Source organism: Cydia pomonella, chromosome 3 (genome assembly GCF_033807575.1).
Source record: "Cydia pomonella isolate Wapato2018A chromosome 3, ilCydPomo1, whole genome shotgun sequence".
Taxonomy (NCBI): Eukaryota; Metazoa; Arthropoda; class Insecta; order Lepidoptera; family Tortricidae; genus Cydia; species Cydia pomonella.
In genome coordinates this window covers 12,837,597-12,854,698 of record NC_084705.1, presented here as the reverse complement: position 1 = coordinate 12,854,698, position 17,102 = coordinate 12,837,597, and the positions used below count along the sequence as shown (strand labels likewise).

General features: G+C 38.4%; 1 protein-coding gene across 1 annotated transcript; it reads left to right on the top strand.

The window, feature by feature from the left end:
• Positions 1-209: 209 nt before the first annotated feature.
• On the top strand, positions 210-16,897 carry LOC133516096 (protein toll-like). The gene is made up of 9 exons (XM_061848825.1): positions 210-604; positions 1,432-2,248; positions 2,730-2,902; positions 4,386-4,522; positions 9,343-9,507; positions 9,676-9,877; positions 14,099-14,325; positions 15,235-15,399; positions 15,527-16,897. The coding sequence occupies exons 1-9, from the start codon at positions 457-459 to the stop codon at positions 16,340-16,342; spliced, it is 2,850 nt and encodes a 949-aa protein (XP_061704809.1). The 5' UTR covers positions 210-456; the 3' UTR covers positions 16,343-16,897.
• Positions 16,898-17,102: the final 205 nt, after the last annotated feature.

Sequence of the window (17,102 nt, the reverse complement as noted above, 5' to 3'; positions counted from 1 at the left end):
CTATAAAAAAATACGAATAAGTGTTATTTATGTATCATAAAAGTTCTAACGAATTGTTTGTAAGAGAGAGAGAGATAAATTTTAAGAGAGATCCACAGGGTACATAGTATTAATTAACAGTTATGTTAACAATATTGGACCCACAGTGAAGTTGGTCCAGGACATCGCACCTACCACGGAAGAACCATACATAGTATATCTCTCTCTCAGTCTATCTGTTCGCGGCAACGAGGCAAGCCGTCGCGTCGCTCACCTCGCATCTACATAGTTACGACAAAAAACAATCTTGCTACAAGGAAAAATACCCGTATAACGTGAGCGCTCATTAGTGCTATGTGCTAAACATGTTCTGTGGTTAGTGGTTAGCTTATTAAAACAAGTATGACTGGATCTTAAGTCGTATTAATTGGGAAAGCAACTTGGCTCTACGTATGATTGTTGACTGTGTGCACCGTGATGCTTTGGGTGCTTGGGTTCGTGGGGTTCGTTGTCAATGTTGGAGCCGCGAGCATCCGTGACTCCTTCGAAGGTGCTGTATGCCGTCCTTTCACTAAGTGTAATAAGACTGGCCACGGACGTGAGGATATCACATATACAGTTAACGGTAAGTGAAATCACTAGTTGAGGATATGATATTCATACTACTAGGTACTGTACTTAAGTATTTCGAGCAGGCAGTAAAATGACACATCGGTGACGCCAATATAAAGGAAGCGTTTATTTACCTTCTTATGGAGTTGAAATTGTTAATGTAAATAGTAAGAGTGTGTTAGAAAGGATTAAACTTATTTATTTTATGTTATTATAATAATTGCCTTTTATGTTTTGAAATCGTTACTAAAATCTCACAAATATGTATATCCAACAACTCATTTGGTTTTCCTAAATAAGCGTAAACTATAAAAGATACCTGTAAAATCCAAGTGTGAATATTGTCCGACACAAAGGAAAAACCCCGACGTAATAGTAAACAATTAATCGATGCAGTGCATAGATATTGCAAATAAAACTTGAGGTTAGGCTTGCAAGCAAAAATCTTAGCAGTGGATATTCATATAAATATAACAAATAAATATTACTTAATTTTGTTATGACCGTTTATAAACATATGTTTGCAAGTCACCTTGCAAAGTCGTCCTATAAGAAGGCCTGTTCGAACTTTATTAATAGGATATTGATAAAATATCTCTCAGTAATATTTCCATGCCGCATCAATATAACGTATGTATAGGTATATGTGCGGGTAAGATGAACCGATGTTAAAATATCAATATCAAATAACATATGGTAAATAGAGTTCGAATTGGTCTTAAATACCGGAAACACTTAGACAGTTAAGTCTTAATGTTTAAAATGAAATATTACGTAAGTAGATAATTTCTAATTTATGTAGAATTTGGTAATTCATTGAGATACTATGTTATTTTCCAGGCCATGCAGTAATGTTAGATTTCCTAGAAGGACATCATTTTAGACTGAGATGTGACAGTAACCTCAGTGATGGCGCCTTGTTACTATCGGATGACTCTGAAATGCCGGTTATGACACGGCATGTCACCGTGGAGGAAGCTGTATTCAACCAGTGCGTGATTCCTCATAGCACATACTACGATACATTGAAGGCCTTTAATGTCACTGTGACCAAAACACTTCTTTTAAAACTGCCAGCAGAACCTAGATTGGAAATCCGTCACTTACAGGGCTTGCAAATAACCAACCTTGAAATTACTGCAGTCGATTCAACGAAACCGCCGCGTCCTTCGTTTGACTTCCTAGATGAAGTACCTGGATTGCGGTCGCTCAAGCTTACCGATGTGGTACTGGAACCAAAAGCACTCAACCGATTACCAACCTCACTTCAGATCCTCAACATTGTAAATGCGAGGCTTCCCAACGCAGAACGTGCGTTACGTAACGTCAGCAGCAGTGCGCCGCGTTGGGTCGAACGACTGCTTTCGCTACGTGCTTTGTACCTAGCGGAATCCTCGGCGAGTTTAGCCGAGTCTCCAGGGGCAACACTCACTCCACCACAACTGACATCACTAACTAACCTGACAAACGTGGCTCTAAGCTACGTGCCGCTGGATACACGGCTTGATAGTGGGCTGACTAGTTGGCTTAAAGGTTCTAATCTTAAGGAACTGCGACTGCAATCATGTGGGCTGACAGAACTGCCAAGCTCAATGTTTGAGGGCGCGAACATAACAAAAGTTATCCTTACCTACAATAGCCTCACGTCTTTACCAAAGTAAGTAATTTCAAAAGGTAGACATCCGAATGCTCGTCAAGGTTCCAGTAGGTACATGTCATCTTTAAGCTATAGAGATGACAACAAGGTGTCATCTATTGGGCAATTAGATAGCATTTATTTATTTATTTAATATAGGAATTCTTAATTGTAGTCGAAGCCCCAAAAAAAATTAATAGAGTTTGACTATTAGGTTATTAGTCTCTTGTTATGTAACTTAAAGTTGGTAATTAATGACTACTCGTCCAATGTAACATGTCGAGCACTGGAACGTTTACCTTATTTTAAATTATTACTTATAGTTTTCACCTCAGTAGCTCCAACAAAGGTATTTTAATTAAGTTTTTACTTTTCTTTTGTATTCATATTATATTACTCATTTTATGTCACTCATAATACCCTCTTAAAATAAACTATGAAATTCCAATAATTCATGGGCAGTTAAATGAAACCAAGAACCAATTCTATAAAAATATTTCAGTGGCGTGTTCTTTCCGCTGCAGTGGCTACGCGAGCTGGACTTGTCAAACAATAGGCTGAGTGGAGCAACTCTTGCCCAATCTGTGGCGCCTCTGACGCGGCTACAGGCGCTGAAGGCCAATAACAACCCCCTGGGCTCGCTATGTGGCGGAGCTCGTAATATGTTTATACGATGTAAGTTCTCAACCATCTAAAATACTCGTATCTGGTCAGTCATCTTGTGAAGTCTTGGATTATTAAATTTACGATAAAGGTGGAGATTTCTGGATGTATAATAAACATTTAAAAAAAAAAAACTTATTTCTTAACCACCTATTTTCTAATTATTGATTATTCCTTGTTATTGTTGTGGTATGACAGTAAAACTTAGCATAAAAATGTTTTAGAGGTTGATCATTTAATACCTAAAGTGGCATACAATGCCTGTCTTATCAGGAGGATGATTCGAGCTTATAATATTTTTATGAAATATGTATGGATATGATGTTATTTGAAAGCTGTCAATGTTGATTTAACCAGGGTTCCCCTATCTTTGGCATATTTTTTTAGGGTTCCGTACCAAAAGGTCAAACGGGACCCTATTACAGAGACTCCGCTGTCCGTCAGTCAGTCCGTCCGTCTGTCACCAGGCTGTATCTCATGAACCGTGATAGTTAGCCAGTTGAAATTTCTACAGATTATGTACTTCTGTTCCCGCTATAACAACAAATACTAAAAACAGAATAAAAATAAATATTTCTTTACAATCTCGAGGTTATCATCCAATCACCGAAGTTAAGCAACGTAGGGCCCGCCCCCGGACGGAGATTCTTGTGAATTGCGAAACATTCGGCTTGCTGTATTTTCTCATAATTTCATTTCGCCAAATGAACACATACACACACAAAACACTTTTCTGGCAACAGTTCTTTTTCATGGAGGTCCTAGTTCTAACCTAACCTAACCCACTTTTGGGCAACAGGTTTTTCTCGTGAGGTCGTATTTCAAACCTTTTTTTTTACGCATTATTTATGTTCGAAAGTTTCCGACAGCAGGCGTGACTAGTGCCATTTTGCCATCCGTTGCCCCCACCAAATTTGTCCGAGGGGGGATACACCAAGGTTTCGCCACAACCCCTACACTCACGCCACATTCCGTTAAGACCTGCATTAGCAGGTCCTGAGCGCGAACGCAGTTGTTCGCGTTCGTTTGTAGTAGTTCATGGTGTAGCAGCATCACAATCCATGATGGTGTTTGCACTGTCATTAGCCACTCGGGCGGTCAACATGTTCAGCCTCGGGGTCCTAACGGGGTCTTTACTGCCCTTGGTCGGTGGAGGTTTACATGATAGTCCCCTCATAAAATGTCCAGCCGGTCGTTTAGCGTGGTGGCACACCGCGCAGAAAGACTTTTCCGCGGGGTAATGTAATGTAAACATTCACCTAAAACCTATTATGCTAAACAGCTTATGCCAATAACGTCTCGGACAATTAAACAAACGCAAAATAAAATTATACATACCAAAACTCTGCCAAGATAATTATAGTTTATTTAATATTCGTACTGATTGAGTGTTTTTTTAACTTAGTTAAAGCATGGTTTATTTTATTTTTATATCAAATGTACTATTTTGAAATTATAAATTAAACTGGCTGAATTATTTACAATTTGTTGACAGTATACGCAAACTTGCCTCAGACCTTGCGTCGGCTGGAATTACGAAGTACGCACGCAACTCGCATCTGCTATGATTGGACCTTTAACAACGAACTTATGCATATAGATCTCAGTTATAACGAAATAGGCGATCTGACGGTAAGTTTTTAAATTTTATAGAACAAAACTACTAATAAGTATTATCTGATGTTTACCAACTTCTTCGACGTAGCCAGAAGTTGAGTTCTTACCCACCTACTCGTTTAATTATAACCACAGAAAACATATCAGGCAACTTTGTAAGTAAGAAGTATATCTTCTATCTTGTGGTTTAAGAAATTATCGTTATGATCTTGTTTTCAGTAGTTAGGTACTGGACTGCCAATATGCTCAAACGGCAACAGAAAGATAGTGTACATTTCATTTGTAAAGTGTCTAGTATGATGCGGGACGATACATTCCGCATATAGAGAATTTCATTAGAATAATGCTGCATCAATTATCTATAGGAACCTTACTTATTATTGCTAATCGAGTTGGTAAAGCTTACGGCTTACGTCACTTACGTGCTATTATTGTTGATGCAGTAAACTGAGCATTCATATACCTTAATGTAATGGCGTAAGGTTTACGTCCAGTAAGGTGTATTGCTATAAGAACCCACGCTTTATTTTGATACTAGTAGCGAGTTGATGGATCATGGGAGGGATGAGGAAAATGCTAAATACTATATAAAACTCGTATAGTTACTATTAATGCACCCAACTAAAGTAATAATTTAAGTATAAAAAACATACTCGTAGTTTAAACCAACCGTAGTTAAAACATACTAGTCCCAGCGGTTGATATGTGCCATTTCTAATTAAGTGTGGATTTTTTTTAACAAAACAAACTTATTTAAGTTCTGAAATGTTATCACGTCACATAGAATTTTAGTCATACCTGTCAATCAATATTATTCATCTGAATTGGAGGGAGCATCAAGCCACTAATTGGAAGATATAGCGCGCCACGCAAAACTTGCGACGGAACAAGGTCATCGAGCGGGTTTTAACTTTTGACCACAATTACTTATAAGTACCTACTTTGAAAAAAGTTCAAATTTTTAATTTAAAGTTTCGCTCGTCACCTCTCGGCTATTATACCTACTAGCCTTTTTACCCTAAAATTATACTGCTATGATGGTAATTATACATACTTAAAATTATATGAAAATACACATGATTTCGCAATTTGTGTCCATTGAGCCTACTTACTACATTAGTTGTAAGGTTTTGGTCAAATGTAATCTAGTTTCTACATCAATTTTTTCTTGGCATTTGCCCTTAATTTGAATGTAAAAGATATATAAAAACAACAAATTTGAGAGTCCGTCTGCCTATAAACAACGATGCGCAAGCGCTGCGCCGCCGCGACGCTCCGAAGGGTGCGCGACAGCCGCCACAGTCTCCTGGCCGTCGTGGCAGGGAGATGGGACAGTGCATTAATTAGGCACTGGACCTCCCAACATCTTAGTTTAGGTACTAACATAGTAATTTAAGTATATTTGTAACTAACAAAATATGGATTGTGTCGTCCGAAATAAATGATTTTTATTTTTATTTATAAACGCCACAGATAAATAATACAAGCCACATGTTAATACTAATTGCCATTATAGAAAGTTAACGAAAATGGTAGATTCGTTAATTATCCACGGGCGTCACAATTCTATCGGCCAAGGAAAAATACCTTATCTACACTTCGAAAGTCTACCATGAGTTAGAAATGAAACTTCGAAAGCTTAAAAGACAGAAATCTAAAAATTGGTGACATTATGCATTATCGTATTTGGTACAGATTTACATCAAAATCTCAATTTTGTCAAATTTGCAGATATGTTAGTTAAGCATGGGGGCGACGATATTACTTTTATTTACATAACGTTTCCTTCATAACAATGTGTCATAATCTTTAATTTATTTTTTTATATTTAAATACGTACTACGTGCGTATAATATCCTGACTCCTGACTGACTCATCCACGCAGAGCCGAAACTCCGAAACTACAAAAGTTATAAAGTTGACGTTTGCACATTAGGTTACATTCTATCCAAAATAAGAAGCAATTTTGAAAAAATAAAAAGGGGCGAAAATTTTTATGGGGTTTCTAGTCTTATTTTAACCTAGAGCTTGAAATTTTGCACCATGTCAAAACACATAAATAAACGTAAATACAGCGTTTTTGAAAATTCACTCCCTTGTCAGCAAGTCGTACAATTAGAAAACAAGAAAGATATTTCAGTGTTTTTTTTTATTTTTATTTATCCCTTAAATTATTAACCCTAGTGATATTTATTGCTGTAAATACAGTGTTCAATGTTAATGTAAAGTATCCAACATAAAAAAATTACGCGTACGAAGTTACGGGCAACAATTAAATAACCAAACCTTAACAAAAAAAGTACAATACATTGATGTAATGTTTCAGTTTATATTAAATAAGAAGTTTTCAATAAAAACGGTTTCAACGACGGTATTCTTAAATATAATCAATATACCAATAAATCCGGTGTAATATAAATGAATTTTAAAAAACACACACCAAAAAATATTTTAACTATTTATATGGAAAGTAATTAAATGAACAGCTGATTGAACAATGATTTTGCTAGCAATAAATAAAAATCAAGCTACAAATCTTATTCAGCAAATAATTCAATAACGGTCAACATTATAAACAATATCAATCTGCTTCTGTCATAATTTATCTGCTTATAAATATTTGAGCTGCAAAATTATTATTTGGTCAGGAAGATGTAAAAATTGGTTCGTAGAAAAAACATGTCTCTAAGCAGTTTAATTCAAACGTAGGCATATGAAAGGAATGGTAATCTGTACCCCTAGTGTAAATTTAATCGACATCATAATGTGACGAACGCGTTTGCGTTAAATCTCATTTTGTATAGGATTTTGAGTTTCCAAAACGTCCCGCTTGGCGCGCTCTTTCTAAATCACATACAAAATGAGTCTAAACGCAAACGCGTACGTCACGTTTCGAAATCGAATTTATTTACACTAGTGTAGTGTAGTGTAGTGTAGAGTGGAAATGACGTCCGACTTTCAATCCTGTCGCGGGTTCAAATCCTGGCTCGTACTAATGAGTTTTTCGGAACTTATGTACGAAATATCATTTGATATTTACCACTAGCTTTTCGGTGAAGGAAAACATCGTGAGGAAACCTGCAATACATCTGCGAAGAAATTCAAAGGTGTATGTGAAGTCCCCAATCCGCATCGGGCTAGCGTGGGGACTATAGCCCGAGCCCTCTCGCACATGAGAGGAGGCCTGTGCCCAGCAGTGGGACGTATATAGGCTGAATTATTATTATTATTATTATCTGTCTTTACTTTATCTCGGGACCATGGGGTCCCGGACATTTGGAAGGCGTGCGTGGGGCCGAAGCCAACACGTAGAGGCCCTTTGTAATAGACAATTTACTAAATGTGATGTGACACCAACCGACGATTATCCCTGTATGCACTATAGCAATGCACCCAAGGATAAACCCCTGTTAGTGTGGGGCTATTGTAAAAAAATACAGGGCTATTGGGTTGAAATACTAGTGGACTGATAGCCGGGACTATGAAGAAGACTATGGCACCTGCCCTAATCATATGTTAAAAACATGAAAAAAAAAGTGGGCAGGTGGTGACTCGCCAACTCACAATATGGGTCCCCGAAAACGGCCGCTCGCACGGAGCGACAAGGGGACAACATTACATGAGTGGCTCAGGGTGTGGAGAGGTGTGCGCCGCTTTCTACCCAAGCCACTGTGCCAACTCGCGTCTTATGCATATTTCACTTCCACCCTGCGAGCATATAGCTCTGACACCCCACTCTGGACGGCCGGTAAAGGCAAGCCAGAGGTGAGAGTCCTGCGGCCCCTGCTCAGTGTTCACTCCAGCCGGCCAATCAAGGCAAGCCGGAGAGAGGGGCCTGGCCGACTCTCGGGGGTATGGGACCCAAGGGACGTCACTTCCCATTCAGCTCGCCACAAGCTGCCCTGGGGGCTTATTATTATTATTATTAGGGGTACTGATATAATAAGGTGACTAACGTTTGATTTGAAAAATAGGCACAGTTGCAGGCGGAGTGAAATCAACCCACGTGACAATATATCACCACCACCAAAATCTCAAGGTTACCAAAATGTCAAGGTCATCTAAAACCGAATCAGTGCACCCCACTATCCACGTGGTCTTGTCTGTCCTACCCCCGTGCAAGGGCTGCTCTTCCGCAGCGCCGGAACTACCCAGATCCAACAGCTTCACCCCGCCACAGTTGCGTCCCGGCCACTTCACCCCTCACTCCAACAAAGAGCTAGTTGCGCCCATTTTGTGAATGGGCAGTAAGTTTTTTGAACGACAAAATGAAAGGGAAGTAATCAAATGAAGGCCAATATTATTTTTGATTAAAAAATCAGCTGGTTAGCAAAAGGGGTATGTTCGGTTGGTTGCTGATCAACAGTTTTTCAAGTAACCAATTTTTGCGTATCAGCTAAATTGTAATCCAAAATGAAATAATCCGCTTACCCACTGATTGCTTATCAAAATTTGATTAATGGTGGATCGCTTACTGCCGATTAAATAATTAATCTGCAAATTATTAATTAACCAAATCAATTTAGAGCAGCTCAGTGTGACACTTATTGCGAACTGGTTTAGAAATACTTGCTAACCATAAGTTGCTGACCGAGTATACATTTTGGCAGACCAAATATATATTTTTGTTCAACAAAAAAGGAATATTTTGCAGATCGATTAAATGACACCCTATTTATATTAAGGCACAGGCATCTATAACTTCAGCCTCTATTAGTTAGGAACTGGGATAACATACGTACTAGAATATTTTTTGTGAATTAGCAAAACTAAAAGTCTAAGAATTTTCACACCTACTAAATCTTTCGAGTAAATAAATATTTGATAATTTGCAGTACGACGAGCTAGAAATGAAGAGAAACTTGCACAAGACGGCAGGAGAGCCGGTTTGGCTCAACCTGAGCAACAATTTGTTGCGCTTTATCGAAGTGTTACCTAGTGATGTGAAGCAATGCATTCAAGACGCATCCTCAACACCCGGCGATACCAATGTTCTTGCGGTAATGTAAAATAATGGCATCAGACCATTGAATTCTTACATAAAACCACAATCAGAGTCTGTCTGTCTGTTATGTCAATGTTTAACACTGAAATAAGGGGGCATCAATTATTTGCGTGAGGTGGTGTTTTCAATTATTGGAGCTAAAATATGGCTTTACATGTTACAGCGAGTACCAGTGCAGTTAAAGTTGAATGCGCTGACCTGCGACTGCGGCGCGTACTGGCTGCGTGAGGCTCTGCGTGTTTGCTCAATGTTGGAGCTGGTAGACGACGTTCCATGCGACTCGGTACCTGTGCCCACACGCGCTACGCTGCTCGCTCACGGACCCGATGATATTCTCTGCCCGTATGAAGGCTTCTGTTTGCCAGGTATGATCTTCATTAGGTGTAACCAAATCACTATGGAGATCCTGAACGTACCGTTCGACTCTATTGCCATGCCCGCACACGTTAATCTACTCACTTTTAAATAAACTATGAAGACTTCTATTTACTACTCATAATCTTAATTACGCGTATGCAAATCCTTCGTCGTCGCCATTAATCCTTAGGTTTGAGCTGAATGACGATGTTCATTTCCTCCTATTTTTTTATATTATGTATTATAATCACAGATCCATCGACGGTGAGTTGACACCACGTTGACACCTTTTTTAGGGTTCCGTACCGAAAAGGTTCAAAAGGATTTATTATGGTGCGACTCTGTTCGTCCGTCTGTCTGGCACATTGCTAAATAACATTCTAATAATAATAACAACATAAACATGAATAACATAATAATAGGTGGAAAAGTACTTAAGCTATCGATTTAAAATTTGGAAGACGGTATCATTTGAAAGAGCTTCATTTGAACATTACAATTATAGTTTCTATTTTTCTCCGTGAGCTTCTACGGATTATCGTCTTATCTATTGTTTAAAAACCGCAAAGGCGCGTGCCACTATGAAAAAATGGTCAAGCCGCATAGGTAGCGTTTATTGAATTACTACTCTATTGAGCACGGAATAAGATTCATTATGAACTAATACAGAATTCTAACAGAATAGCTGTCTGATCTCTATTGGTGCGTCTAAGGTAGGCGACTAAACGCTCTCAAACCAGCTTAACTTGTGACACTGCGATCCGAAACAAAGATACGTATTCGAAGACCTCGCTTGCACTGGTAATGCGAGCGCACGGCTAGCTAGCGCCAAGGAAGCAATGTTATGTTTCTCGAGGAGCAGGTAAAAAACAGGGCCGGATTTTCACACAAATATATTTGGGTGGTTTTACGTTCTTTAATTTAAAGAGATAAAACATAACACTATTTAAATACTAGGTACACATCTAACAGAATGGGTTTGTGTAATTACAATAATAACGAGATATACTCATTTTGATAATCAACTGTTTAAACAGTTGTTTGCTAATTTTAAACTTTAAATAGGCTAATTTTAAATAAACAATAAAACAATGGTAAAATAGTAATAAATATGTATATCCATTTAACAATCCCGTACTACTAATGTTAAAATAGACCTATATGTTATAATTATGTACACTAAAATAAAGATATTATTTACAATAGAGTACACATTTAGTAAAACATTTATACAAATTTATATTATGAGTCAACAAAAAAATAAGTAACATATACATAATAGTGTATGCATAAAATAAATAAATATAAAACAATATATGCATATCGTTTAGAGTCAAATCACGCTAACTCTTTCATGCAAACCATACAAACAGTGTCAGTTTGTTAGAAGTCTGAAGAGTTAGCGTTATTTCGTAAAACCACCCAAATATATTTGTGTGAAAATCCGGCCCTGTTTTTTACCTGCTCCTCGAGAAACATAACATTGCTTCCTTGGCGCTAGCTAGCCGTATGGGTTTACTACCCCACACGTATGGGTTTGATGAAAAAAAATTTTTTTTTTTAATTTTTATGACGTATTTAAAAAAAACTACTTACTAGATCTCGTTCAAACCAATTTTCGGTGGAAGTTTGCATTGTAATGTATATCATATATTTTTTTCCAGACTTTTCAGTCTGTTATTTTAGAATTTACAGGGGGGGGACACATTTTTTTACTTTGGAAGTGTCTCTCGCGCAAACTATTCAGTTTAGAATAAAAAAATGATATTAGAAACCTAAATATCATTTTTGAAGACCTATCTATAATATCATTTGATATTTACCACTAGCTTTTCGGTGAAGGAAAACATCGTGAGGAAACCTGCATGCATCTGCGAAGAAATTCAAAGGTGTATGTGAAGTCCCCAATCCGCATTGGGCTAGCGTGGGGACTATAGCCCGAGCCCTCTCGCGCATGAGAGGAGGCCTGTGCCCAGCAGTGGGACGTATATAGGCTGAATTATTATTATTTATTATTATCTATAGATAACCCATACGTATGGGTTTGATGAAAAAAAATTTTTTTTTAATTTTATGACGTATTAAAAAAAAACTAAGTACTTACTAGATCTCGTTCAAACCAATTTTTAAGATATCCGTTTATATGGCAGTCGTGCTGCCTAACCTTCTATACTCCGCTGAAACGTGGACCGTTTATCGCCGCCATATTCGCATGCTGGACCGATTCCACCTCAGATGCCTACGCAAAATACTGAAGATCCGATGGTCTGATCGTGTTCGGAATACCGAAGTGCTGCGTAGAGCAAATGTGGGTGGTATCGAGGTATACCTCATGCGACGTCAGCTTCGTTGGTGCGGTCACGTTTCACGGATGAACGACCAGCGTGTGGCTAGGCGCATCTTTTATTCTGAGCTTGAGGAGGGCAAGCGGAAACAGGGTGGCCAATTCCTCAGGTACAAAGATGTGCTTAAGCGGCACATGAAAAAGTGTCGTATAGAGCCCTCGCGATGGGAGCAGCAGGCAGCCATACGAATGGAGTGGCGGGCTACTATAAATGCCAAAGTAGCTGATTTCGAAGCTCGTCGGCGCTTAGAGCTGGACGCCAAGCGCGACGATATAAAAGCCAGACCACCCGCGGCTATGCACTATAATTACGAAAATGGTGTGCTCACATGCCCGCAATGTTCGCGAACTTTTGGTAGCAAGATCGGCTACATCAGTCACTTGCGAGCACACCAGAGACAGCAACGGAGTTGATAGCAGTCGCCGTGGCCGAATCGGCCGTGGAGTTATTATTATATTATAATTTTTTTTAGATTTTTCATTCTGTTATTTTAGAAGTTACGGGACACACACACACACACACACACACACACACACACACACATATATATTACCACTTTGGAAGTGTCTCTCGCGCAAACTATTCAGTTTAGAAAAAAAATGATATTAGAAACCTCAATATCATTTTTAAAGACCTATCCATAGATACCCCACACGTATGGGTTTGATGAAAAGAGATTTTTTGAGTTTCAGTTCTAAGTATGGGGAACCCCCAAAATTTATTGTTTTTTTTTTCTATTTTTGTGTAAAAATCTTAATGCATCATTAATGCATTGTTCATAGAATACATCTACTTACCAAGTTTGAACAGTATAGCTCTTATAGTTTCCGAAAAAAGTGGCTGTGACATAATCGGACAGACAGACGGACATGACGAATCTATAAGGGTTCCGTTTTTTGCCATTTGGCTACGGAACCCTAAAAATCGTGCAATAACAAAAATGAAATAAAATAAAATGTATGTCAAATACAATCAAATCCCATTACTTAAATCATTATTTAAAAAATCATTAATACTATAAAAACATTGCTGTATTAGCCAAGCGTGGACTTGTGATTTAAATATATTCACATTATTAAACTTATACTGTGTTCTGGTCGCGCGGGGACCCATAGTTTGGAATTCCACAAACATGTATTTATACTTATGTACGAAAACACACACTTTGAAAATGTACGAGTACATACTAGGGAAAGTGAGTATGATTTTTTTTGTAAAATAAGTGCGACATGAGCCTATATACCTAGTTTATGCCAAATATGGCTCTGATACAACGCTTCTGTGTTATAAATATTGCGTCTGTCAATACAGTTTCCCCAAACTACAAGTCCATAACGAGAGAATTAACGTAGCCATTATAAGCGAGTAGCGCTGCTTGGGTCGAAACAGTTTCGCTAATTCGTCTAAGTGCAAAAATAAGTGATCGCAGTACGATATCGTATATAGACGGATGTACGATCATCGTACATCCAAAAAGAGAAAACGTTTTTCCACTTCGAAATATTTTCCATTCTCCATGTTATTGACACAGTAAAAAACTAGGTTTATTAGGTTTTCCTTTTGTTTTTAATGTTTGAAAAAAAAAATATATATATATATTTTAATGAAACCTATAAACCTAGAATATTTATTTTAATGTCAATCGCTTTAGCATAATATATATTGCGATCTTATATTATGCTGAAGCGATTGACATTAAAATCAAAGTGATTGGTTAAGATTTAGTTAATGGAAAACGTTTTCTCCCGAAATGGAATTTCATAGAAAAAATACCGCGCATTATTTCGCTAGGATCGCAAAGCTATTCTTCCCTCCTAAATTTGAACTGTTGATTGAAAACGATGGTGTTTTAGTCTGTTTTCTCATCGAAATTATATTTTACAGAGTGTTCGTGCGAAAAACGCCCACGCGATAACGCAACGGTGGTTCGGTGCACGGGCACGTTGCCGCAGGCGCCTCGCTGGCCGCCGGCCGCACGGGAGTTTCCGCTGGCGCTACATGTTGGACCCGGCGCACTAGACGCCGTGCCACGCCTCGCACTCGTCGAGCTTCATGCTCCCAACAACAACATCACCAACATTGACGAAACGGACATATCTGATACCCTACGCGTTAGTACAGATTTGTATATGTATTTATTTATTATGTAACTTTATTTCGACGACCGCTACTCCATACAAATTTAGCCACATTTTACTCTCTAGACAAATATTAATTATGGAAAATATTTATATATAATTTGATGCATAGTTCATCATAAATATGACACTTTGCCGATTTTATGACGATTTAAGAGCGAAAGACAAATTACATACAATTTTCGGAAACGCCAACTCATATACTTAGGGCCATTTGCACCATCCCACTAACCCGGGGTTAACCGGTTAAGCCGTTTGCCCAGTGTCAAATTGTACTGGTAACCATGGAAACTCCAGGTTTAACCGGTTAACCCCTGGTTAGTGTTTGGTGCAAGTGGCCTTATATGTATAATTTAAAAATCAAAACAAAATCAAAGTGAAGGGTCATAGCTGTAGTTAATATTGTACCTCAAATTTTATAAAAATATTTTCTAGGTATGATGTTGATATCCAGAGAGGAAAATGGGGACTACGTTTGTATGGAGATGCGGCTGTCCACTTTCCACTTAAAATGTTCTTCATAGTCAAAGAAACGTTCGTTGGAAAATGTCGTATGCTGTTTTGTTATTATCGACGGGACAAGCGTGCCAAATTAAACCACGGTGACAATGATGATGTAATGTTGAGTTAATTTTATGGGCAATTGATATATTATTATGCGCAATCACCTGAAATGCGTTATCAAATAGATGAAAGGAACTAAGATTTGACCAGCATTTGACGCAGCGTAGGCATGGTGACGATATCGTGTCGTACATGTTGCGATCTTTGCTGTGCTAATGGTGGGCCAGTTTCTTTTGAGCAGCAGCTGTGGAGATTCCTTCTGGGTCCGTAAACCCAATATTTTTGTCTGTACTATGACTAAATTATTTTTGTTTGCAGGTATTAGACGTGCGTAATAACAGTATTGCACACGTCACACTAGCCGCGGCGCAATTGCTTAGTGGTGAGCATGCCGCAGGGAAGAACCGATCTGTGTTACTCGCCGGCAATCGGTTAGCCTGCAGTTGTGGCGATGCACCTGCATTTAACCTCCTAAAACGTGTGGTATGTAAATCAAATCAATCATCAATTACAATACTGGTTATTTACAATTTGATATTACTATGTCTGTTAACATGCCAGTAACACCTAAAATAAGGTTTGCTTTATATGGATGTATCCTTGTCTACAGGTACTTGATTGGGATACAACACAGTGCATGGATCAGAGTTATGTTTCTTTGAAAACGAAAAACGAGCTGTGTGCCAGTGTTCTGCTGCCGATACTGTTCGGTGTAGCGGTGCCATTATTGACGTTGGTAGTGGCAGGTTTAATATTGCAACGTCTATTGCCACGAGTCAAGCAACTTTTGTTTAAACGTAACTTATGTCTCCGCTGGATTCTCAGTGCTAATGACAAAGTTAACGACCCGGACAAGACTCATGATGTATTCCTATCATACGCTTATGACGATCTTGAAAGGCTTAATGAACTAAAGAGTGGATTGGAGAAACTTGGGTACTCTACAATAGAACACTGTCGTGATTGGCAACCGGGGGACGCTGTGATGGAACAGATTGCTCGCTCGGTGCTGTGTGCTCGGCGCACACTCTTGCTAGTTTCAGATAACTATGCCAAATCTAAGTGGGCACTAGAAGAGTTCCATGCTGCCCATGCACATGCGATGGAGCGCCGAACAGCACGTGTGCTAATAGTCCGTTGCGGTTTGAATAAACCTGAAGTACTGCCTTCGGACCTACAACTTTACCTTTATAATAATACATACCTCGCTTGGGAAGACCCTAAATTTTGGTATAAGCTGTATCACGTCATGCCTCCTCTGCGTGAACAATCCAAATCCATGCAATTAATGCTTCACAATATAAATCCTCCGTCTGCATGTTTGAAAGAAGATATAAAAACTAAAGCTTCATTTCCAGAGAATAAACCGTTTGAATCTCAGTTTGCAGTCGTTCGACAGTCTGATACTGTCCCCTGTGCCTGTTGAGAACAAAAGCCATCTTATTACCTATACGAATAATATGATTTTGTAAATAAATACTATACGAGCCTAGTAGTACTGATAGTATTTCAACTTCAACTTTACTGTCAGAGGAATATTTAATGCCTCAATTTTAGATTAAGGCGTTTACAACTGTGAAATAGATCGGCGTATGAAACTGAATAGATGAGAATTAATTAGTTAGCATTGGATTACCCAGCCATCAATATAAGTAATTTGCTGTATTATAAACAAATCATCATCCTGTGATCCTCTCATTTGCGTCTATTGCAGACGATTTAAGCATTGCTGTTTATACAACGGGTTTGGTGACTGTGGAGGCCGATGCGTGAGCGGCACGACCTCCCACATTTTTGGCAGAGAAAGCTCATGCCACCTGAGGTTCCAGTTACGATTTGCTTTCTGCGACATAAACAAATACTATCAGATAAATCCAGTGAATTGTGAAAATTCTTAGTCAACAAGTGATTGGGAACGCTACATATCGGCAGCGAATTTGTTGTTTTTTTTTTAATGGTTATTAAACATGTTTTAATATAATGTACATTTTTTATCCAAAGTTATTGCCGCCGCGTCGTGTAAATATTTTCGGCCAATTGACACCACGACTTATAAATAATTTATAATATTATAGGTGACTTGTACTTGCCTTTAGAGACCTACGGCCCGATTTGAACTTTAAGATACGTCAAATATTATGTCTCGATACGATATTCACCGAAAAGCGACTGGTAATTATAAAATT